This window comes from Somniosus microcephalus, chromosome 1 (assembly GCF_052327205.1).
Source record: "Somniosus microcephalus isolate GS21.2 chromosome 1, FLI_Smic_1.0, whole genome shotgun sequence".
In the NCBI taxonomy this organism is placed as follows: domain Eukaryota; kingdom Metazoa; phylum Chordata; class Chondrichthyes; order Squaliformes; family Somniosidae; genus Somniosus; species Somniosus microcephalus.
In genome coordinates, this window is record NC_140987.1 from 255,096,250 (window position 1) to 255,120,669 (window position 24,420).

The 24,420-nt window shown below is 43.0% G+C and overlaps 1 protein-coding gene across 4 annotated transcripts; it reads right to left on the minus strand.

Annotated features, from left to right (window-relative positions):
* Positions 1–292: 292 nt before the first annotated feature.
* Positions 293–24,129, minus strand: ptar1 (protein prenyltransferase alpha subunit repeat containing 1). Of its 4 annotated transcripts, XM_085992294.1 has the most exons (7): positions 23,874–24,127; positions 22,921–23,090; positions 17,877–17,943; positions 14,325–14,429; positions 9,815–10,028; positions 8,988–9,307; positions 293–5,179 (listed from the first exon to the last, which is right to left on the minus strand). In XM_085992294.1, exons 1-7 carry the CDS (start codon positions 23,966–23,968, stop codon positions 4,837–4,839), a joined length of 1,314 nt encoding a protein of 437 aa, XP_085848420.1. In that variant the 5' UTR covers positions 23,969–24,127; the 3' UTR covers positions 293–4,836. The 4 variants fall into 4 exon arrangements, with proteins under 4 accessions (XP_085848420.1, XP_085848428.1, XP_085848438.1 ...); XM_085992302.1 differs by lacking the exon at positions 14,325–14,429 and having other exon boundaries at positions 23,874–24,129; XM_085992312.1 differs by lacking the exon at positions 22,921–23,090 and having other exon boundaries at positions 23,874–24,126.
* Positions 24,130–24,420: the final 291 nt, after the last annotated feature.

Below are 24,420 nucleotides of genomic sequence, written 5' to 3' on the forward strand. Positions count from 1 at the left end.
TAGAATGGAAGGGACTTTAAAATACATTAAGATCCTACCAAAGTTGTAAAGAAAGTATGGGCAGAGTTGAACTATTGGATCATTAGACCCCAGAAGCAGTTTTATGGTTTCAGCATGACCCACAAACTATAATTGCACCAGCTATTGCAGGATCAATAAAGTATCAATGCTTTGGGGTACAGTTCTGTGATACACATACAATTAGGTATAAGGAAGCCATTTCAAAAGCTTTTAGCAGATTACATATTAAAGCACTCCCATAATTGCAACAAGGCCATTATTTACAAGTAGGTAAATTATACAGAGAACATTTTTATTAAAAGCATCTCCACTACAGAATAAATAGAAAGTTAATTTACAATCCAGCTTAATAACTACATCACTTTCTAAATATGGTTTTTAAGTCCGTGTACAGGTATAAAACATCTCTAACAATAAATAACAGATGCCACAACTATGTAACAATACTAATTTTGACAGAGCAGCACTATAGCATTTTATGCCCCTCAATGGCACAAACAAAGATAGCTACAAGGAAGCCTCTTGCATAGGACTATTGTATTTTGAGGCTCCTTTCCACAGAATTTCCTGCCTTTCTAGTACTGGAACATGGCTAGCATGCAGCATTACTAAAACATAGAGGTTGGTTACATTTACCAAGACCATAATGCAGGCAATTGGTAAAACTAAACTGATCTTCCTGGAAGCCTTTGCTCCAATGGGAGGGTTTATTGGATGAAAATATCCTGTCCGATTATCTACAGACTTGAATTCATTCTTCAAAATGGAAAACTTGTCAAAACACCTGTTCTAAAACTATTTTCTTTCACCTCTTCCAAAGACTTTTCACATGGATTTTTCTTCTCCAAATCTTCCTTCAGCATTTAAGTACCAACAGGATCTTGGGGGTGATTGAGTGAAAGTTAAATTTTGTGTACCCTTATAGCTTAGGAAAAAGAAACCCTTCATTTTTGGTCCCCCACCTGACACTATTCTCTGTCGTTCAATTAGGCACTTGACAGCCTTCTGGACTCAACATGGAGTTCAACAATTTCAGGTTATAACCACTGCTCCTGTTTTTACAGACAGCAGGCACTGGTAATGGTTCTGTTGTCATTTAAAGCTCCAAGACCCATGTATTGTTTCTTTGCTTGTCCATTTACCACCCTTTTTGCCTTACACCATCATCCTTTGTCATTTAATCGCTCCTGTCTTCCAGCCCATTGTAGACCTCCCCTCGCCTTCCCCTGCCTCTGTACTTGCTTAAAACCAGTTAATCACCAACTACTTTCAGTCCTGACAAAAGATCAGCCACCTGAAACGTTAACTGTTTCTCTCTCTCCACAGATGCTGCCTGACCAGCTGAGTGTTCTGCAGCATTTTCTGTTTTTATTCCCCATAGCTTGGGTTGGGCTCTAGGATATCTGCTTCAAGCAGCCTGAGGCAATACAACTATTCACATTCCCCTTCCTGTAGAGAAGAACCTGAACTATACTTAGCCCCTCTTTCTCCACCCCTGTTCCCTGAACAGCATAACAAGGAGCAGGAATTCACCGTTTAGACAAATGTGTTGTTACTACATTGCAAGACTTAACTAAAGAAAAAGTGCCCGTAATGTTCCAGAATTTTACAGGTTTGTAGAAAATGGTTAATTTAGTTTATATTTGGAGAAAAAAAAATGGAACTCTTTGAAAGCTAGCAAATGTTAAAAGCATAACACCGATGCACAGCACAATTAGGTTCACTAACAGATACACATTAACTTTAGGGTGACCCTACCAATATTAACACTACAAAAAAAACTCCCAAAAATATGAGTTCCAATGAAAGTAAATCTGCTGCTTGGAGGGGAAAAGCAATCTGTGCACATTTTTCAGCAATAACCATGCAGATATATTATGCACAGGTTACTGCCATAAAGCTGCCAATATCTTAATTTCCAATTTCTTTACAGTACTTGAGGTTTTTTAATATTGCTCCTTTAGTTTAAAAGATCTGTACAAATAAAATATTTAACGTCTTGAGAAATTGGACAGGAGAACTGCATGATGTTGTTCACATTATCCAATGGAAGTCTATGAAAGTCAAGTGGAAGGGTGTCTTTAAAAAAATAATTCAGAGATCCTCCTATAGATGCTCAGAACATATTTGTAAGGGGAAGTCCTTTAAAAACCATTAGTGGTGGGAGAGGAATAGTTGGCTATATACAGTCTGGTTTCAAGTAGCAATTCTATAGAACTGATGGCAACTCAACCACACACAAACTACATTTGTTTAAAGTATGTGCAGAAGATATAGGCCTGCACTAATGACGCACTAAAAATATGTTCATTATGTAGAAGATGCAAAACTCTGCTGCATACTATTAGTGTTGTGAACAATACTGGTCCACCATGTGTTTCTATTACACAGATGCAAACACCTGATTCTGCCATTTCACTAACACTTCCTGCAAGTGCATCTTGCAATGTCATACAGTTTTACTCTTACTTCTTTGAGACATAGGAACAGGAGTAGGCCATTCAGCCCCTCGAGCCTGTTCCGCACCTGACCCAAGGATTTTTTTTTTTTTTTTTTTTTAAATGCAATGGTCACCTTCAGATTATGTATTTGTTTTGACCAATGTATGTAATAAATCATAATGAATACTAACTTAAAAAAGCTAGTTTACAAGTCAGATTGACTTTAAAGTGGGCCGTACTAATTTAGCCTACACATTCATTTCAGTATAACCATCTTCTCATTTGGTTTTACACCTCAACCCAAAAACATCTGGATGCAGTTGTCTAGTACCTTCAGCACAATAACTCAAGTGGTTTATGCATTAATCCGGATATTGGAAATACTCTATGGTACAATCCTTGCACACGACAGAGGAAGCGACGCCAGAATCAATCTGGTAAGCACAGGCACAACACTCGAGAACTTGCATTTGCTTATGTTGAAATTAAAATCATCCTTCCTCACTTAGAAATGGCCATTTTAGTCATAAGGAAATTAAGACTGAGGATTTGAAGATATTTGAAGTGTCTTGTAGACAAGATATATGCTACAACTGTATATCAACACTTACAGTACATAAAATGGTGCAAAATAATACCAATATTGTTAAAAAAAACTCTCCTTTCAAAGAATCTGAAATTCAAGTTTTTTAAAGCTCTTTGGAGAGAGAGAGTTTTCTTTTCATATGTTGAAATAACAAAATACATTACTGGATTCAACAAACTTCATAACTTGAGACCAATTATGTAAATTTAAAGCAAATGGCAAAAGAACCAGAGGGGGAGGAGATGAGGAATTAAAAAAAATATATAAACAGAGTTGTGATCTGGAATGCACTGCCTGAAAGGGCAGTGGAAGGAATTGGATAAATACTTAAAAGGGGATAAATTTGCAGGGCTATGGGGAAAGAGCAGGGGAGTGGGACTAATTGGATAGCTTTCAAAAGAGCTGGCGCAGGCACGATAGGCCGAATGACCTCCTTCTATGTTGTATCATTCTATGATTCTTCCATGTCACAGTTTACTGTATTAATATATTATGGGGGTAGGGAGAGAAGCAAAGAGCAGATGACAACCATTCCTCATTTGGAATCTTCATTTAAGCTGGTTAAAATATCCACTTAAACAAGTGATCAGTCACCACTGCACACCTTAATTTCTTGCAAGGTTCTAAGTTTTCCCATTTCATTGGCCAGAATTTGAGTCACTTGAAAAGTGATGGTAATCAAGTCCACAGCTTAAATGTCACACCATCCCTTTATTCAATAATTTAAAAAAATGTTTTAAACCATCACCTTCGATCAAGTCTCACTTTGAACAAGATCAGTTATGCCAGCCTTATGGCCAGTAGCAAAAACATACCCTCTGGAAAGTGAAATTGGACTGGTATACCAACTGCAATCGGATACAACACTAGCACCATAGTATCTAGCAGTATATTCCGTTGCAGAAGAAAGCACTCATCGCGTTGCTGTAACAGATTACCTGAAAAATGCAACTTTACTGTACAAATCTCAATAAACTTTAAACACCAACTTGGTACACGGAGATGCCAATTAAGAAAGTCATATCTGGATTGGATTAAGGGAAGAAATAGAAGCACAAAGATACTCCACACCAACAGGGAATCAGTGACTTTGCAGCTATTTGTACACACTTAGTCATGGAGTCACCTTTTTCAATTAGTGCTACTTATTATTCACAAGGCAAACTAGGTTATAAATTCAGCAAGCAAGTAGAGTTTGCAGTTACATCTTGCATCCCTACTCATTTAATCTGTCCAATTAACTCCTGAACAATAACCATTCTTTATCCTGAACATAAATTGCAGAGTGATAATTTAAACTAAATTTTGCAGAACTAGCAGGGAGTAGAATTTTTAAATCAATCAACAGGCAGTCAAATTTCCTGGAGGGTAGTTAGGAAAAAAAATGGGTAGTTTACGCAGTTGATTGTATTTACAAAAAAAAAAATCCATTAGTTGATAATTTATGCATATAGATAAAATGGATAATGCACAAGATTGTGTATATTTTTCCAGTGGAAATGGAGTAAAAAAAAGTCCCTCTCTAACACTGAAATTTGAAAATCAGCTGGAGTTTGTAACATCCCAGTTTGCAGACTCTTAGTTTATTTCTGTATAATAAGTCTCCACAAATGTAGCTTTTTAAAAAAAAAAGTGAGGATCATTTCCAGTTAATACCCCCTTTAATTTAGATTCAACGTACTGAATATTCCCTTACCAAAGGTGCCATGCAACATAGGTGCTCAAAACAGAATATCGTGTTAGGGAGCTGGATTCAAGACCAACTTAAATACATTTGAACTCCCGCAACTACTGACCTATAACCGTGTCTAACCATTTCCTGTAAGCAGTAGCAAATCTGGCTTGCTCAGAGTTAGTGCAACCCGCTAGGATCGCATCAATGAATCGGTGTTCTTCCAGCAAGCTGTGCAAGTCTAGCGAAGGGCCACGTTTCAAACGTTTGGTCTCCTGCATGTAGCCTTGCTTGGCAGAGTCTGCTGCACCACCATCGACATCCATGCCTTGACAGGAGTAACTGCCTGCAGTGGCCATCTGTAAATTGTTCACCGTTCCATCACCCCTGTTGCTGGAGTCAGACGAGACCTGGAGACGCTCTCTGTTCCAGCAATACCAAAGGTAAAACACACACCTCCTGCATTAAAAAAACAAGGCAGAGAAGCTGATGCTTATATAGCTGCTTACACCCAATAGGAAGTTAAGCCATCAGCAATAAATATAACTGGATCATTTATGACAACAACCTGCACCTTTAACATAGTAAAATGTCCCAAGGCACTTCACAGGATCGATTATCAGACTAAATTTGACACCGAAATCAGGGATGTGCAAGTGGGCACAATTTAAAACTGGATAGATTTTACATTACTTTGCTAGATGACTGGAAAACATCAGATTCAAACTACCACGAGATAAATTAGAAACAATGTATCAGTTTAAGAGCAAACCAAACCAGATTGCACCACTTGGCGGAAATTGAACAGCATTAGTACTGGTGGTCGAGTGTTAAATCTTACTTCCGTGTTAAAGAAATCAGAATACAGCAAAATCAACATTAAATGGAGTTGTCCCATTACCAACCCCTTTTGCTTTGCACCATCCTTCCCTCCCCCCCCCCCCCTGTAATCACTCCTGCCTTCTACCCCTTCAGACCTTTCCCTCCTCTTTCCCCTCCCCTTGTCCCTGCCTCTGTACTTGCTTATAAACTCTTAAATCTCTAACATCTTCCAGTTCTAACAAAAGGTCATCCATCTGAAAGGTTAACCCTTTCTCTCCACAGATGCTGCCTGACCTGCTGAGGATTTCCAGCATCCGCAGTATTTTGCTTTTGATTAAATGGATTCCGTTTGCAACTGAACATGCTGTAACACTATCCCATCAAAAATTATTGTAACCCAAGATAGTCTGCTTCATCCATACAAAATTCCCCACTTACTTTCAGAAAACACGTCAGTAAATGTTGTCAGCGGGGTCCTGCTGGTGAGTTACTGTTTCATCCACATGGAGGACCCATTGAATTCAACTAAAAACACTTCTGGTTCTTAATACAGTTCAAGAGTTTAAACTGTGTAAGAGTGGGAATAGACTGGATGTTGGGCTGTTCTTTTCCCAGAGAGCAGTGAGCCTCTGGAATACATAGTCAGCTGGTGCGGTCTCTCTGCCTTCAAGAGGGAGCTGGACCGGTTCCTGACTGGGGCAGAGATCACATCATATAGAAGGTAAGTGACTTTATAGAGAACACAGTCCGCGTGATCTCCTGCACTGGTTTCGATGGCCTGAGGGGGTCAGAAAGGAATTTCACAGTACAGTATTTTTTCCCCCCCCTTATTGGCCCTGGGATTTTTTTTGGCCTCTCTTCATATGGCTGTGAGGAAGTGAAAAAGTGTTTAGCCACAATGGTGCAGCCATCATGTGGGCCAGGCTGGATGGACCAGCTGGTCTTTTCCTGCCCATCAATTTTGTGTGTTCACGAGAGCCCAATTATGGCCCCTTTCCCTGGATATGTGATTTGCAGAAGTGGTGCGTCTCAGGTCTCCCAGGAGGGGGGCTGGGGTTTCAGGTGGGTTGTTAGCCTTCACAGTCTACAAAACACATGAAAAGGACTCCAATTTAAACATCATTCCTGTCATTTCTCTCCCAGCCTTTACTTGTATCTGCAACCTGGACAGCTGCCAAGACCAGGAGCATGCCATGTGGGGAACTGCAGGAAGAGAGTTGTAGAAGACATATACTACAACTATAGGTCAATACTTGCAGTACTTAAAATGGTGCAAAATATTGAAATATTGTTGAAAAATTTTAGTGTCAGCTGTGGCTCAGTTGGTAGCACACTCGCTTCCAAGTCAGAAGGTCGTGGGTTCAAGTCCCACTCCAGAGACTTGGGCACATAAAGCTAGGCTGACACTCCAGTGCAGTGCTGAGGGAGTGCTGCACTGTCAGAGATGCCGTCTTTCAGATGAGACATTAAACAGAGGCCCTGTCTGCTCTCTCAGGTGGACATAAAAGATCCCATGGCACTATTTCGAAGAGGAGCAGGGGAGTTCTCCCCAGTGTCCTGGCCAATATTTATCCCTTAATCAACATCACTAAAAACAGATTATCTGGTCATCATCACATTGCTGTTTGTGGGAGCTTGCTGTGCGCAAATTGGTTGCCACGTTTCCCACATTACAACAGTGTCTACACTTCAAATAGTACTTCATTGGCTGTAAAGTGCTTTGAGACGTCTGGTGGTCGTGAAAGGTGCGCTAGAAATGCAAGTCTTTTTCTTTGTTTAAAGAACCTTTCTCCTTTCAAAGAATCTGAAATTCAAGTTTAAGCTCTCCCCCCACAGAAGTTGAAACAAAATGTATTACTGGATTCAACAAACTATAACACTTTTCAGAGACCAACAAGCTCATTCAGGATTAGTGACGCAAATGTTAGTGTTCAAATGATGTAAATTTAAGGCAAACTGCAAAATAGCCAGAGGGGAGATGAGAATTTATTTTTAAATGCAGCGAGTTATGATGATCTGGAAGGCACTGCCTGAAAGGGCGGTGGAAGCAGATTCAATAGTAACTTTCAAAAGGGAATTGGATAAATACTTGAAGGGGAAAAATTTGACTGGCAATGGGGAAAGAGCAGGGGCAGTGGTGTAATTGGATAGGACTTAGAGAACTGGCACAGGCACAATGGGCCGAATGGCCCCCTTTTTTAAAAATTCGTTTTTATGGGATGCGGGCGTTGCGGGCAAGGCCAGCATTTGTTGCTCATCCCTAATTGCCCTTGAAAAGGTGGTGGTGAGCCGCCTCAGTCCGTGTGGTGAAGGAATTCCCACAGTGCTGTTAGGGAGGGAGTTCCAGGATTTTGACCCAGCGACGATGAAGGATCGACGATATAGTTCCAAGTCAGGATGGTGTGTGACTTGGAGGTGGTGGTATTACAATGCGCCTGCTGCTCTTGTCCTTCTAGGTGGAAGAGGTCACGGGTTTGGGAGGTGCTGCTGAAGAAGCCTTGCCAAGTTGCTGCAGTGCATTTTGTAGATGGTACACACTGCAGCCACAGAACGCCGGTGGTGGAGGGAGTGAATGTTTAAGGTGGCAGATGGGGTGCCAATCAAGCGGGCTGCTTTATCCTGGATGGTGTCAAGCTTCGAGTGTTGTTGGAGCTGCACTCATCCAGGCAAGTGGAGAGTATTCCATCACACTCCTGACTTGTGCATGGTGGAAAGACTTCTGTGCTGTCTGATTCTATGAGATCAGGGATCCACCATTCTGTGGTGCAGCATGTTGGATTGCTTAATGCGGCCTTCAAAAGTTAATGAAAAACACTGGTTTAAGGTAACCAGTGATAGTTTGGCACCATCTAGTGGCATTGCTCAAAGCTACAATTCTGGTCAGGTCTGTGAAATTATTGTTATAAAGCAAACAGGCAATGTTTAAAAAAGACTTGCATTTCTGTAGCTCTTCACAACCACAGGACGTCACAAAGCACTTCACAGCCAATGAAGTACTTTTGGAGTGTAGTCACTGTTGTAATGTAGGAAACACAGCAGCCAATTTGAACAGAGTAAGATCCCACAACAGCAATGTGGTAATGACCAGATAATCTTTATTTTAGTGGGTAGATGGGGCCTCGGTTTTAACGTCTCATCTGAAAGACGGCACCTCAGACAGTGTAGCACTGGGAGTGTCAGTGTAGATTGTGCTCAAGTCTCTGGAGTGGGACTTGAACCCCCAACCTTCTGACTCGGAGGAGAGAGTGCCACCCACTGAGCCACAGCTGACACCTAAAAATACACCGCTACTGAAAAGATCAAACCAACTGGAAACAAAGTAGGAGCCTGTTGCTCTTGCCTTTGTATTCCCCCTCTCCCCATCTACAGAACATCCAATATTACCATAACCGCCAAAAGGAAATAAAATGCATTAAAAAGGTATAGTTCACATCAATCAGTTTACCTGTGACACCAGAGAGCCTCGTGGCCTGGGTACGACTCAATGAGGTCGGTGCAAAGCTCCATTTCCTCTTCAATCATGAGTGGTACATCTGCAGTGTGCGCCTCTACAGATGCACCTTCCTCCTTCATGTGTGCAGGAAGAGTGGCACGATGGTCTTTACTTGAAGGCTTCCTCATGAACGCCCCAGTGTTTGTCACAGCTATGCTTCTAGAATTGCCTGCCACAGACTTCAGCAGGAACTGACGGTAATGGAAACCGCTATGGTCAGATACGTGGGTGGACACCCAATACTTGGTATTGGACAATTCATCGAGAAGAATCTGGGGACAATGTAAAGCAAGTATTAAACAAGGTATTTGACTCCCATAAACAAATGGAACAGGCTGGGGCTCTTTTCTCTAGAAAAAAAGAGGCTGACCAGATAGCAGACTTTAAAATTATGAATGGGTTCAATAGGGTAGATGTAGAGAAGATGTTTCTGCTTATTTTTTTGGGGTGGTGGTGGGGAAGAAATAGATCAAAACTAGGAGCCATAAATACAAGATAGTCAGTAATACATCCAATAGGGAATTCAGGAGAAGCTTTCTACTCAGTGGCCAGAATGTGGAACTTGCTACCACAGGGAGTGGTTGAGGCAAATAGCATGGATGCATTTAAGGGGACACTAGATAAGCACTTGAGGCAGAAAGGAACAGAAGGAGATGTTGATAGGGTGAGATGAATTTGGGTGGGAGGAGCATAAACACCAGCATGCACCAGTTAGGCCAAATGGCCTGTTTCTGTGCTGCAACTACTTTATACTTTGTAACAAGGATTACCGAGCGTACCTTAAGATTGCACTTTGCCACGTGCTGCAGGACCCAGATGCGATGGGACCAGGCATTATAATTGCTTGGATACCTTCCAGCAGCTGCAGAGCAGACAGCCATCTCATCCTGGATTATTCGATGCATTTGTTCAGTTGATACCATGCCCGAGTTACCGTTATTCCTCAAATACGGAAGACAAATTCCCTGAACAACCTTCTGAAATACCCAGCGTCTTTTAGGAAATAAAATGGCACACACCCCCATTAGGAATCAAAGGCACAGTGCTAACTTATCCTCAAAGAAAAGATTATGAATATCACACGCAGCAGCAAGACAGCTACTCCTACATTTTGGTAGGAAGAATGGGGAGAAACAATGCAAGCTCAATAGTACAATTTTAAAAGGAGGTGCAGGAACAGAGAGACCTGGGGGGTGTTTGTGCACAAATCTTTAAGGTGGCAGGACAGGTTAACAAAGCATATGGGATCCTGTGCTTTCTAAATAGAGGCAGAGAGTACAAAAGTCAGGAAGTTATGCTAAACCTATATAAAACATGGTTCGTCATAAGCTGGAGTATTGTGTACAATCCTGGGCACCACACTTTAGGAAGGACGTGAGGGCTTTGCAGAAGGTACAGAAGAGAATGACAAAGAATGGTTCCAGGGATGAGTGATTACAGTTACGTGGATAGACTGGTGAAGCTGGGATTTGAGAGAGGTTTAATATCATGAAGGGTTTAGAGGAGAAACTGTTTCCAATGGCTGAAGGGTCAATAACCAGGGGGCAGAGATTTAAGGTGATTGGCAAAAGAACCAGAGGGGAGATGAGGAAACACTGTCTTTTAAAAACAGTGGTTAGGATTTGGAATGTACGACCTGAAAGGGTGGTGGAAACAGATTAAATAGTAGTTTTCAAAAAGGAAATTGAATAAATACTTCAAGGGGAAAAAGAATTGCAGGGATAGGAGGAAAGAGCAGGGAAGTGGACAAAAAGTAGGGGAGTGGGACCAACTGGGTGACTCTTTGAAAGAGCCGGTACAGACTCGATGGGCTGAATGGCCTCCTTCTGTGCTGTATCATTCTAGGATTCCAAGTACTCAATTTTTGGTGCCATAATTAGGACTCTTAAAACCAGAGCTAAACATTTTTAAAATATATCTACACAAATTAAAAATCATGCATCTGTCTCTTGCTTAACGTTTTCCATTATAACTTTTTATGTCCACATTTATAAATGGACACTATCCATGTAAACTCGTCACACTGTAGTTACACCCTACCCCCACAATGGCGAGAAGATGCAATTACAATGTGACATTTACATAAGCAGTTTTCATTATAGACACAGCAATTCATAATGGAAGTATAAAAAATGGAAGCATAAAAATGACAATGTACAATTTTAAAAATGATGGCTGAATTCTATCCACACACCCTGGTCCAAATGATCTCCCAGCCTCTAATTCTGCTGGTTGTATCTACGGTGTGTGATAAATTTACATACAGGAAACTTTGATATCCGGCACTGATGGGACCTAGCTGGTGCCGTACATACCAGCATTAATGTTGAAACATACGGAACTGAAAAGCTCCGTGTGAATCAACAAACCCTGTTGCTTAGCAACAGCTTCAAAACAGTCGGCTGCAGCTGCAAGCATCTCTAGCTGAAGCTGTTGCTATAGCTACAGACCTTGCAGTGCCTAACTAGGAAAAAAAAAAGCAACGAGAACTAAAAAAAACAGCTCCTGATTTTTGCCGTTAGAGCGAGTATTCCGGACATATAACCTCCGGATAGACCAAAGTTTCCTGTAGTTTCCATTATAAATGGAAACTCATCAATGGAAAATCTTGACAGTAAGTGTATACAGACACAAGATTTTTGATACAGGTAATGAGAGAGAAGTAGTGCGAGAGAGACCAGTCAAAACGTGGACAATAATTTGCAGGGGGACCACCCAAGTCAGCGCAGGGGGACCACCCAAGTCAGCGCAGGGGGACCACCCAAGTCAGCGCAGGGGGACCACCCAAGTCAGCGCAGGGGGACCACCCAAGTCAGCGCAGGGGGACCACCCAAGTCAGCGCAGGGGGACCACCCAAGTCAGCGCAGGGGGACCACCCAAGTCAGCGCAGGGGGACCACCCAAGTCAGCGCAGGGGGACCACCCAAGTCAGCGCAGGGGGACCACCCAAGTCAGCGCAGGGGGACCACCCAAGTCAGCGCAGGGGGACCACCCAAGTCAGCGCAGGGGGACCACCCAAGTCAGCGCAGGGGGACCACCCAAGTCAGCGCAGGGGGACCACCCAAGTCAGCGCAGGGGGACCACCCAAGTCAGCGCAGGGGGACCACCCAAGTCAGCGCAGGGGGACCACCCAAGTCAGCGCAGGGGGACCACCCAAGTCAGCGCAGGGGGACCACCCAAGTCAGCGCAGGGGGACCACCCAAGTCAGCGCAGGGGGACCACCCAAGTCAGCGCAGGGGGACCACCCAAGTCAGCGCAGGGGGACCACCCAAGTCAGCGCAGGGGGACCACCCAAGTCAGCGCAGGGGGACCACCCAAGTCAGCGCAGGGGGACCACCCAAGTCAGCGCAGGGGGACCACCCAAGTCAGCGCAGGGGGACCACCCAAGTCAGCGCAGGGGGACCACCCAAGTCAGCGCAGGGGGACCACCCAAGTCAGCGCAGGGGGACCACCCAAGTCAGCGCAGGGGGACCACCCAAGTCAGCGCAGGGGGACCACCCAAGTCAGCGCAGGGGGACCACCCAAGTCAGCGCAGGGGGACCACCCAAGTCAGCGCAGGGGGACCACCCAAGTCAGGCAACATCTTGAGTTGTCCAACAGTAAACAATTGTACTACAACACACAAACTGAATTTTAACAAAAAAGTTCAATTCTTCACAGAAAAATAATTGAAGGTGGTGGTTTATGATCCAATGGACTGAAAAGAGCCACCTTACCTTTCATACATCCTTCAAAATAGACTTTAAATTAGGTCAGCCATTTTTGCAAGGCGTTAGCAGAGATAACTAGCTGTGTCGCAAGCAACAGGATCTTCACTGCTGACCCCTGACCATTTTTCCCCCTCTCTCAGGAGATCACATGGTTTTGGATGGGACTGGGGAGTCTATATATTTTGATGCACATGGCATCAATTGTGTGGGACAGGCTAGATGAACCAGAGGATATTTTCTGTCCGTCATTGTTCATATCCACTGGATTATGCCCATCTTAATCCAGTGGGTAAACATTTACAAAGTAGGATCATCAAAACAGCCACACTTCACATAGCTCATAATATTGCAAAAAAAGGTCCTTTTGAAGTCAGGGTTTGACACAAAGGAACTTGGGAGCCCAGCATCAATGCAGAATGGGACTTACAGGGGCTGATCTTAGGTGTGTATGATGCTGTGTCAATTGCAGGCATATGGAGTTGGGTTGCAGATCAGCCATGATCCCACTGAATGGTGGAACAAGCTAGAGGGGCTAAATGGCCTCCTCCTGTTCCTATGTTACTTCCTATTCCTAATTGAAGCAAATAGATATTCTTAATTTAATGAGGTGGTGTTTTCAGCTTGTATGAGAAAGAATATTACTTGATTGCATTGTTACAAACCTAGCTTAGCCAAGTCATGTTGGTCAGGGGAAAGAAAGGAATTAGTTAATATCCTCTTCCTGCCTGCATTAGTTAGAAGCATTAATGAGCGACAAACATATCTAAATGAACCGAGAGTTTCTTTCTAAAGCAAAAAAGGATTAATGTTCAATGAAAAGTAACCTCAAAACATTCCAACAATGATACCTCACTCACAGGAGAGAGGCATGACACCAAGCACTGGAGCATAAAGTCTGAGCGTGACAGAGTGGGGAAATATTACCCATTCAATTCAGTTCCCAATTTAAACCGTGCAAGCAGAGGACGCAGAATCTGTGTGAGGGGAAGGGAAGGAAGGAACGGGGGAGGGGGGGGAAAGTCGACACAAGAGTCACACCTGGGCAGTAGCCAATTCCAACTAGTGGAAACACTTCACACAAAGGGTGGCAGAAGTGAGAAACTCTCACAAAAAGCAGTAGATGCTAGCTCAATTAATAATTTTTAAAATTGGAGGTCTATAGATTTTTGCTAGCCAAGAGTATTAAGGGACATGGAACTAAGGTACTAAGGTGGGTAAATGAAGTTAGGATACAGATCAGCTGTGATCCAACAGACAGGTGAAGAGGCTTGATGGCCTATTCTGGTTACTACAGTAGATAGTTACAGCAGTTTTGCCAGGAGACTGCACACTTGGTAGCAGATGTGGAAATCAGGTAGTTCTGGATGGGGAGAGGGGAGTAGCTTACAAATGGGGGAAAAAAGTCCAATGCCCATCAAGCTTGTGTGGTACTAGAGAAAGTTGAATTAGCAATCACTAAAATAGTCTGAGATACATCAAAACACAGCCACTAATCAAGACAAAGCTTTATTTCATTTGACCTGAAACTGTTGTAAGTATAGTTCCACAAAAACCACTGTACAAGGGATTAATTTACAAACCTGTGAATCCAAGTTTCTGGGCTTTTAGGGAACTTTGTTAAGGCCAATTTTCCAAGATACAAATCCTTAAGCGGATCTAAAGCTCCCAACTGTACAAGTTCCTTTCTGGAAAATATTTCAATACATTCTCTCGGTGTTAAAATGAAGCAGATTCCAGTTATTAAATCAAGCAAAGCAAAAAAAACGTACACAATTGACAAGTCTGTTTTAGATAAATTAAAGCACTCAAATACCAATTACAGTGCCAGCAAAATCATTACAACTAGCAACAACATTAAACATGTATGTCAGTATTTTAATTGTTTCTCAAGCATAACAGTAAATTAGTCTTTTTAGCCTTAACTGCTTGCAATAGTAACCCAGAGGCCTGGACTAATTATCTAGAGAACGAGAGTTCAAATCCCACCATAGCAGGTTGAGCATTTGAATTGAGTTTTTTTTTAAAAACACCCAAATCTGGCAATTAAAAGTTGGCACCAGTAAAAGCGACCATGAAGCTGTCTGATTGTCTTAAAAACCCACTAGTTCACTAATGTCTGTTAGGGAAGGAAACCTGCCGTCCTTACCAGTTCTGGGCCTATAGGTGACCAGTCCCACAGCAGCGTGGTTGACTTAACTGTCCTCTGGCCACTCAGTTATAGCAAACCTTGGGGCAAGTATGGATGGGATAATAAATGCTGGATTTTCACATTCCAAGAATGAATTGAAAAAAAAAAAAATGCAGGAAACTGCCACCTTTTTCTATAAATGTGCACAATCATAGCAACCCAGTTAGATTCAGAGCTAGTCAGAGAATTTCTTTCGTCACAGTGCACAACTCCCATTCTTGCACAATTACAGCAGAGTTCTTATTTAAAAAACGGTTATGTTATATGGGATCCAACCCATGCATGGTTACACCTTCTGCACTCAAGGCAACAGTGACACCTTACTGGGGGTTACACTGGTCATGGATTGTGGTTCTCGTATTTCCTCTTAAACTCTTGCATCCATGTGCACTTGCGCACATGCAGCGACCATTTATGGAGGAGCCAGTGCCCAATTAAGTGCCAATTTCACTACAGTCTATTGGTCAGAGTCGGTCTAGGGTGTAGCTCACTCACTCAGCGGAGAGGGTGGTTTCAATGCTCACCACAACCGGCTTTAAGGTTTTGTTACGACGTTGGTTCCAGCCATTATACTGAAACTGACCCAAGAACGACCGTGCTAATAACTCTACTGAGGTAGGTCTCAGAACAGCCGAATCAGAGTGAGTTTCAAGTCATAGAATCTTACAGCACAGAAGGCGGCCATTCGGCCCATCATGCCTGTGCCAGCTCTTTGAAAGAGCTACCCAATTAATCTTAAGTCTTCTGAAATACAAAATTTAGCACTGAATTTATGGCAAAATGAGCATAACTTCCATCACTGCCTTGGAACTCCTGCTCAACTATCCTGTATTAACCCTTCACCTATGCAAAAGACAAATATTGAAGAGCCAACTGCAATGAAAAAAGACCTGAAATTGAGCAAAAAGGTTAAAAGTTGTCCTTGAAGTGAATAGACCGGCACAGAGACATGGAACACCCCATGTTCAATGCCCAGTCTGTGCTTGTTTAGCTGTTCATAGCCAGAGAGCCACTTAACACCCCAGGATTTAGGAAAGGCAAAATAGTTCAGCTATCTACTCCTGAATGCTCGCCAACAAGCCAGGCTGGGAGCATGTGGATGGTGGGTTTGGACACGAGCCGTTTCCATTAGGATACCTCCTGGATTAAATAGCCTCCAGACAATTACCATCGAGGCTCACATCTGAAGGGGAGGGTAAACTGACAAAAAAAAAGGAATTTAACTTAAGAGCTGTCCTCTCAAACTGGCATGGTTACACAATATCTGGTATCTGTACTCTCACAAACCACACATGGATGTCTATATTTAAAACAGTTCATGACATTGAGAAAAGGCAGCCAATTTAATCCACAATATTTGCAGAGGAAAAAACAAAAGAGTAATGCACACAGATAAAAGCACATTAAACTCGAAGCTACTGAACACACTCAAGAGATGCCAACAATCTGCACTTTTTTGGAAGTGTTTGGATTTGATCTCAGCTGCTATTAGTAGTCAAATCCTGGTTTTCAAATCCCTCCATGGTCTCACCCCTCCCGATCGCTAACCTCCTCCAGCCCAACAACCCTCAGATCTCTGCGTTCCACTAATTCTCTCCCCTTGCGCATCTCCAATTTTAATTGCTCCACCATTGGCAGCTATGCCTTCAGCTGCCTAGGTCCCAAGCTCTGGAATTCCCTTCCTAAACCTCTCCACCTTTTTAAGATGCTCCTTAAAACCTACCTCTTTGACCAAGCTTTTGGTCACTTGTCAGAGATACAGAAGGAGGCCATTCGGCCCATCGAGTCCATGCCAGCTCTCTCTAGAGCAATCCAGTCAGTCCCATTACCCCGCTCTATCCCCGTAGCCCTGCAAGTTTATTTCCCTCAAGTACCTATCCAGTCTCCTTGAAAACATTGAGTGTCTCCACTTCCATCGGCAGAGTGTTACAGGTCCTCACCATGCTTAATATCTCATGTGGCTCTGTCAAATTTTGTTTGATAATGCTCCTGTGATGTGCCTTGGGATGTTTTACTACGTTAAAGGCGCTATAAGTGAAAATTGTTGTAGTAATCAGTGACCGCAGCTTGCAGAGAAAAAAACCACACAGGTGACAAAGTCACACAATCAGGGACTGATGTCTGGTGTTCCCCCATTCTACTCTTTCCTTCCTTGCCACCCCTGCCCCCGGCCCAGCCCGCATTCCTCATACCATTATCACTGTCTGTCTTCCATTTACATTAAATTTGACAAGACCCTCTTGCTTGCCCAGCCTTAAAGAGCTTGGGGAAAAAAAATCCTCAATACATCAATAGCTATCAACATCTAGTTCTGCACCATCTATTCATGAACACTGAAAAAAAACATGCTGTTATTCCTAGTCTATACAGAAAAGTCAAGTGAATTCAGTATCAGTGAGTAGCGCTCTCGCCGCAGTCAGAATGTTGTGGGTTCGTGCCCCATTCCAGAGACTTGAGCATAATCCAGGCTGACACTCCCAGTGCAATACTAAGGGATGGCTACACTGTCGGAGGGGACGTCCTTCAGATGGGACTTTTACATCCACTTGAGGGCAGGTTTGAAGATCACATGGCACTATTTCAAAGAAAAGTATAAGAGTTCTCCCCAGTGTCCTGGCCAATATTTATCCCTCAACCAATGACTTTTAAAAAAAAGTTCTGGTCATTATCATATTGTTGTTTGTGGGATCTTGCTGTATGCAAATTGGCTGCCGCGTTTCCTGCATTACAACAGCGACTACACTTCAAAAGTATTTCATTGGCTGTAAAGCGCTTTGGGATGTCCTTAAGGGCTCTGCATAAATGCAAGATTCCCCTCCCCCCCCACCTTTAAGTTTAGAAAGTAATTGCAGCTATGAGCGAAAGATACATTAATTAGTCATAAAGCCCAACGTTTAGGCCCCGAGCCAGCCACAGATATTGACATTTGCCGACTGTGACATACCTGACATTCCAGGCGGTTGTGAAGTCTGGATTTAGCAGCAGTAGAGTACAAGTGAGATCAGTCAGCGCTAAGGGGAGGGAGAGACGGGGGTCAAAATGTATAAGTCGTCTTATTTAACAGGCATCGCATAACATTTAACAAAAAAAAACTTTGTTTCCACAAATCAAACAAGTTTCATTAAATCCATAGGAATTGCATACACTAGCACAACAAGCTGCAAATACTCCTGTTAAATGTCCAACTAATTTTCTACAAGAATATAGGGACGGTAAAATGTTATATTTGGGAAAATAAGTCATGTGTACAACAACAGAACTTAGGACATCGCTCACAGCACTCAATACATTTACATTGCTATATACAGATTTGGCAATTGAAATGGTGAAGATGCATGTAGTGCAAGATGATTCTCTCTAGAGATAAATATAGGATTACACAGCCAAACACTGCAAAGCAGCAATCAAGAAATCAGATAGAATGCGGAACTATATAGCTAAAATGGCAGACTTGATTTAATACTCCCCTGGCCGGTCTCCCACCCTCTGAACTCCAGCTCATCCAAACCTGTTGCCCATATCCTAACTCACACCATGTCCCGTTCACCCATCACCCCCCTGCTCATTGACTTACATTAGCTCTTGGTCCGACAACACCTCGATTTTAAAATTCTCATCCTTGTGTTCATATCGCCCTCGCCCCTCTCTCTAACCTCCGCCAGCCCTACAACCCTCAAATCTCTGCACTCCTCCAATTCTGGCCTCGTGTCCCCCCCGATTTCCTTCGCTCCACCACTGGCGGCCGTGCCTTCAGCTGCCTAGGCCCCCCAAGCTCAAATTCCCTCCCTAAACCGCTCTTTCCTCCTTTAAGATGCTCCTTAAAACCTACCTCTTTGACCAAGCTTTTTGGTCACCTGTCTTAATGTCTTGGTATCAAATTCTGTTTGGAAACACTCCTGCGACACGCCTTGGAATGTTTCACTACATTAAAAAGGCGCTATATAAATGCATGTTGTTGTAGTAGTAGAGTCCAAGTCAGAGGAAGTCTTGCTTAATCTTTATGACAAAGATCAAAAAAAACTGCAGATGCTGGAAATCAAACAAAAACCCAAAGAGATTCGGTGTTTGATTTAAACTATACAGTACTCTGGTCAGACCAGAACCATGCTCCGTTCAGTTCACTAAGGGAGACATTCAAACCCAAGAGAGTTCAGAAAAGAGAGTCACAAAACTGGTTCCCAGCATCAGAGGAAAGATTGAAGAAACTTGGGCTTTCTTGCCTTAAGATGAGGTGACCTTAAGACAGTAAAAATGATATTGGGAAAGGTAAATCGAGAACACTACTTCAAATTAAACTGTGCATCAGTAGGGCAGTGGACATGTTAAATTAATGAAAATAAATTTAGAACCGATGCCAGGGAGGGCTTCTATTTAATAAGTGAAAGAAATCTGTTGTCCTTACCTGGTCTGGCCTGTGACTCCAGACAAACAGCAATGTGGTTGACTCTTAATTGCCTCTGAAATGGTCTAGCAAGCCACTCAGTTGTATCAAACCGCTACGACAAAGTATAACTCCCTAACAGCACTGTGGGAGTACCTTCTCCACACGGACTGCAGCAGTTCAAGAAGACGGCTCACCACCACTCTCTCAAGGGCAGTTAGTGATGAGCATAAATGCTTTCTTTGTCAGCAACGCCCACATCCAGTGAATGAATAGATTAAAAAAACTTGCATTTATATAGTGCCTTTCACAACCGTAGTACCTCCCAAAGAGCAGAAGTACTTTAAGTGTCGTCACTGTTGAAATGTAGGAAACGCGGCAGCCAATTTGCAGACAGCAAGCTCCCACAAACAGCAATGAGGTAATAAACAGATATTATTAAAAAAAAAAAAAAATTTTTTTTTTTTTAAATTTTTTTTTAATATAAAGTTGGCCCAAAATACCAGGGATAACTTCCCTGCTCTTCAAAATAGTGCTGTGGTATCTTTTATGTCCACCGGAGGGGTTTAACGTCTCATCTGCAAGACGGCACCTCAGGCTGTGCAGTGCTCCCTCAGTACTGCATTGGGAGTGTCAGCCTGGATTATGTGCTCAAGTGGGACTTGAACCCGCGACCTGACTCAGACGAGAGTGCTACCCACTGAGACACAATTGACAACTTACAGCAGAAAAAGCAAAGAGAGCACACGACAGCAGCAGAAACAGGTACAGTACCTGGCGGGTGGAGGTTTAAAAACATAGGGACAGGAGGACTCGACCACAATATGATGCTCCATCATCTGCAGTCTTGATAAGTGCTCGTCCCTTAAACCGAGTGGTCACTTCAAAGAAAGAAGCACTCAACTAAACTACAATTTGGATCAAACTACAAGTTTAGCTAGAACAAAATTAGCTTGTTTTAAACAGTTTCCCGATTATGTTGGGTAAATCGCAGACACTAGAGAACCAAAATTAAAACAGTATTGACTGCAGATTGTGTGGCTGGCAATTTCATGAAGTTACTTCTTTTACGAACTCTAATCAAAAAAGGGGTCATCCTGTTCAATACAAGGTAATCGTTCAAGAAAGCATTCTGTAAAATTGTTGCTCATTACACTACAGAACCTAAAAAAATCACTTAGCATTGTACTTCTATCAGGCTACAATATTAGATCCTTCACAAGCAACTCCACTTAATTAACCCTTTCACTTAAACAGGAGAACATAAACTGCAAATGCCAATTTTGTAGGCATATATATTAAATTGGAAACAAGCAACAGCAGCAATATAGTGACTGGCTACTAGGGACAGAGGCTACCCATACAGACAGGTTTTGTTTATTCATTCAAGGGATGTGGGCGTCGCTGGCAAGGCCAGCATTTATTGCCCATCCCCAACTACCCTCGAGAAGGTGGTGGTGAGCCGCTTCTTGAACCGCTGCAGTCTGTGTGGTAAAGGTACCACTACAGTGCCGTTGGGGTGGGAGATTGACCCAGCGACGATGAAGGAATGGCAATACAGTGGCTGTACAATTTAATCATTAGATTTTCCCCAGGTCTTAACACCTACCCATTCAAAAAATGATATTACAAGTGCTGACTGATCATGAATCCTGCCACTAGCATTAAAAAGTTAGCAGCTAAAATTCGAAGGGGAACTCGGAAAATTTTGGAAAAGAACAAAAATTCAAGTTCTTTCAAAGACCTCTGTCTACTGGATTTTGAATTTTTTTTAAATTAAAGAGCAAACTTTTCTAAAGAACAGGTGATGTTTGACCAATCTTAGAATTATTTCTGGAAATAATAGAGATGATAAAATGAAAGAATGGATGTGCTTTATATAGCTTTTCCAAAAAGCAGTTGAGATACCATGAGGGATTTATTGCTGACACATGGAATCAAGAGGAGTGTGACCATGTAGAGAGAGGCTTGATGATGGACAGATGGAATTCAATGTAGAGTTAAGTGAAATAATAAATTTTAGAAATAATAGGGGATAGGAAATACACCAAGATTGCCCACACCTCAAAGCCTTAAAAACTGATCTTTTCATGTCAAGAAAGCACAATTCAGACTTTGACAAACAGTAAATAGACCAAGGGGAAGGAGGCATCTAATCATTCAGCTAGGTATTTCTGGGTGGTCAGTTACATATCTATCTCCATTAATACGATGCAACACCTGCCCCTATACCTCCCCCCTTCCCACTGTCCAGGGCCCCAAACACCCCTTCCAGGTGAAACAGCGATTTACTTGTATTTCTTGCAATCTAGTATACTGTATTCGCTGCTCACGATGTGATCTCCTCTACATTGGGGAGACCAAACGCAGATTGGGTGACCACTTTGCGGAACACCTCCGTTCAGTCCGTAAGGGTGACCCCGAGCTTCCGGTCGCCTGTCATTTTAATTCACCGCCCTATTCCCACTCAGACCTCACCGTCCTTGGCCTTTTGCATTGTTCCACGGAAGCTCAGCGTAAGCTCGAGGAACAGCACCTCATCTTCCAATTAGGCACTTTACAGCCTTCCGGACTCAATATCGAGTTCAACAATTTCAGATCATAACCTCGGCCCCTATTACATTTTTTATCCACACCTTTGGATTGTGCCATTTCCTCTCTCTCCCACATGGCAGCTGTCTCTCATTCTGCCAGCGCATTTCACACTTCATCTAGGGCCATCCTTTGTCTCTTTACTTGTCCTATTATCATCTCGTCTCTCGCCTTGAATATCTTAAGTTCTCCTCACCCCTCCCAGACCTTTCCTTTTGTTCTTTCATCCCCTCCCCCATTTCCCAGCCCCCAAACTTGCTTCTTAATCTGTTTCATTTCCTGCTTTTTTCTCAGTCCTGACGAAGGGTCTTCGACCCGAAACGCTGACTCCGTTTCTCCCACCACGGATGTTGCCTGGCCTGCTGAATTTTTCCAGCATTTTCTGTTGTTTCGATCTCCATTAACCTGTGCTCACTGACCTGCACTGGATCCCAGTCAAACACCACCTTGAATTTAAAATTCTCATCCTGGTTTTCAAATCCCTCTCCATGGCCTCGCTTCTCCCCATCTCTGGAACCTCCTCCAGTCCAACAACCCTCCGAGATCTCTGCACTCCTCCAATTCTTGCGCATTCGAATTTAATCACTCCACCATTGGCAGCCGTGCCATAGAGTCATAGAGTTTTACAGCACAGAAAGAGGCCCTTCGGCCCATCGTGTCTGCGCCGCCCATCCATCCCTGTCCAGTCTAATCCCATTTTCCAGCATCAGCCACTTAAGCCCAGACTCTGGAATTCCCTCCCTAAACCTCTCCGCCGCTCTACCCTCCTTTAAACCTCTCTTTGACCAAGCTTTAGGTCACCTGTCTGAATATCTCATGTGGCTCAGTGTCAAATTTTGTCCAATTTAAGTTCTTGTGAAGCACCTTGGGACGTTTTACTACATTAAAGGCGCTATATTAATGAAAGTTGTTATCCTGCATGACCCAAAAATTGGACACTGTTCCTTTAGGAACAATTTTATTCCCCAGTTATCACAAGTCTAGGTGAAGTTAGAACAAAATATCTGCCACTTACCATCCCTGTCTAACCACAGCTTCCTTTGCCTGTAGAGAACAAGCTTGCTATGAACACAGGGCAAAAGTAGTTTAACACACCAGCTTTCTACACCAAGCTTGTTTTCCACCAGCACTATGGGACTCCGGTTGTACCTGGCTTCAACACATGGAATCAATCCAATTTCATCACTGCAAAAAGGAGGAGGGGAGAAAATAAAATCACCCCAAGTTCACAATGGAGGCAAAGCACAGATAAAACGGTTACTTTTATAGGTAAGCATTCTTGGATTTATTCGTCAAATTGATCTTTTGGGAGTCCTGCAAATGTTTGTATCCATTGCAAATCAAATATTGACAAATGCCAACACAAAAAAAAATTCCGAACAGAAACAACAGATGCAGAAAGAGAACCAGCAGCAACGATGCTTTTAATACAAATTACAGGAATCCCACATTTAAAAAATCAAGACAGGATATTTTAACAGGAGATACGACACTTGTACAACATTAAAAGCCCCCCCCCCCCCCCCCCCAACCATTCAATGGCTTCACAAGTTACATAAAAAAGGAAACTGCATTGTGCATAGACACATCACGTCTAAAATGAAGGCGTTTACAGCCAAGAAATCAGCAGATTGCAAGCTGTTCAGTGCATTTTAAACGTTTGGTTGCAATGTTTTTGTATTATGTCTCTCCCTCTCTCACTAAAGTTCATGATATTAACCGGTTAGAGTCTTTCAATCAACCCCATCCTCAGCCCGCCTTCTCATCCCCGGGCCCTGTTGGATGTTCCTTCCTTCCCCCCCCCCCATCTTTATCCTAACCTCAAAGTCTTCCTTTTCCCCACCCGCAGGAGAGCTTTAATCTGCTCCACTATTGTCTTGTCCTTTCTTCCCAGGGTTTGGTCGCTGGCTCCGCCCGCGGGGTGCCCGATATGGGGCGCGGCGCCGGCCGGCCGCCGCAGATACTTACATGTTGGGGTTCCTCCTGAAGGCGTTGGCAATGTCTTTGACAACCCTCTGAACCAAAACATCCACCTCCTCTTCCGACTCTGCCATCTTCCTCATTCAACTCGCCGACTGCAACACTTCCGGGGCAAGGCAAATATTTTTTTAAAAGTACACGCACACTAGAGAAAGAGAAACGTTAACGCCATAAAACAAACAACGACAAAGCAGCAGGACAGCCCAGAGTTTGTTGGTGGAACTCTCTACCCACCCAATTACAACCCCCTCCTTGGGGAGTTCTATAATTTATGTGGGGGGGAAGAAAAGGAATGTGCAACTTTTCAACAACAAAAAATTGACACCCCACACACACATTAAGACAACTTTTTTTGGTGTGAGCAAAAGACTAGTTGCTTAATTCACTGCTTACTGGAGTGCAAAATCCACAGCCCAGAAATCCCACACAAGTGGAAACTTAGAAGGAGGAATAATTTAAAGTCTCTGACTTTCAATTCAATTCAATTTTATTTGTCATATATGCAGCAAACGTGTGTACTGCACAATGAAATGTT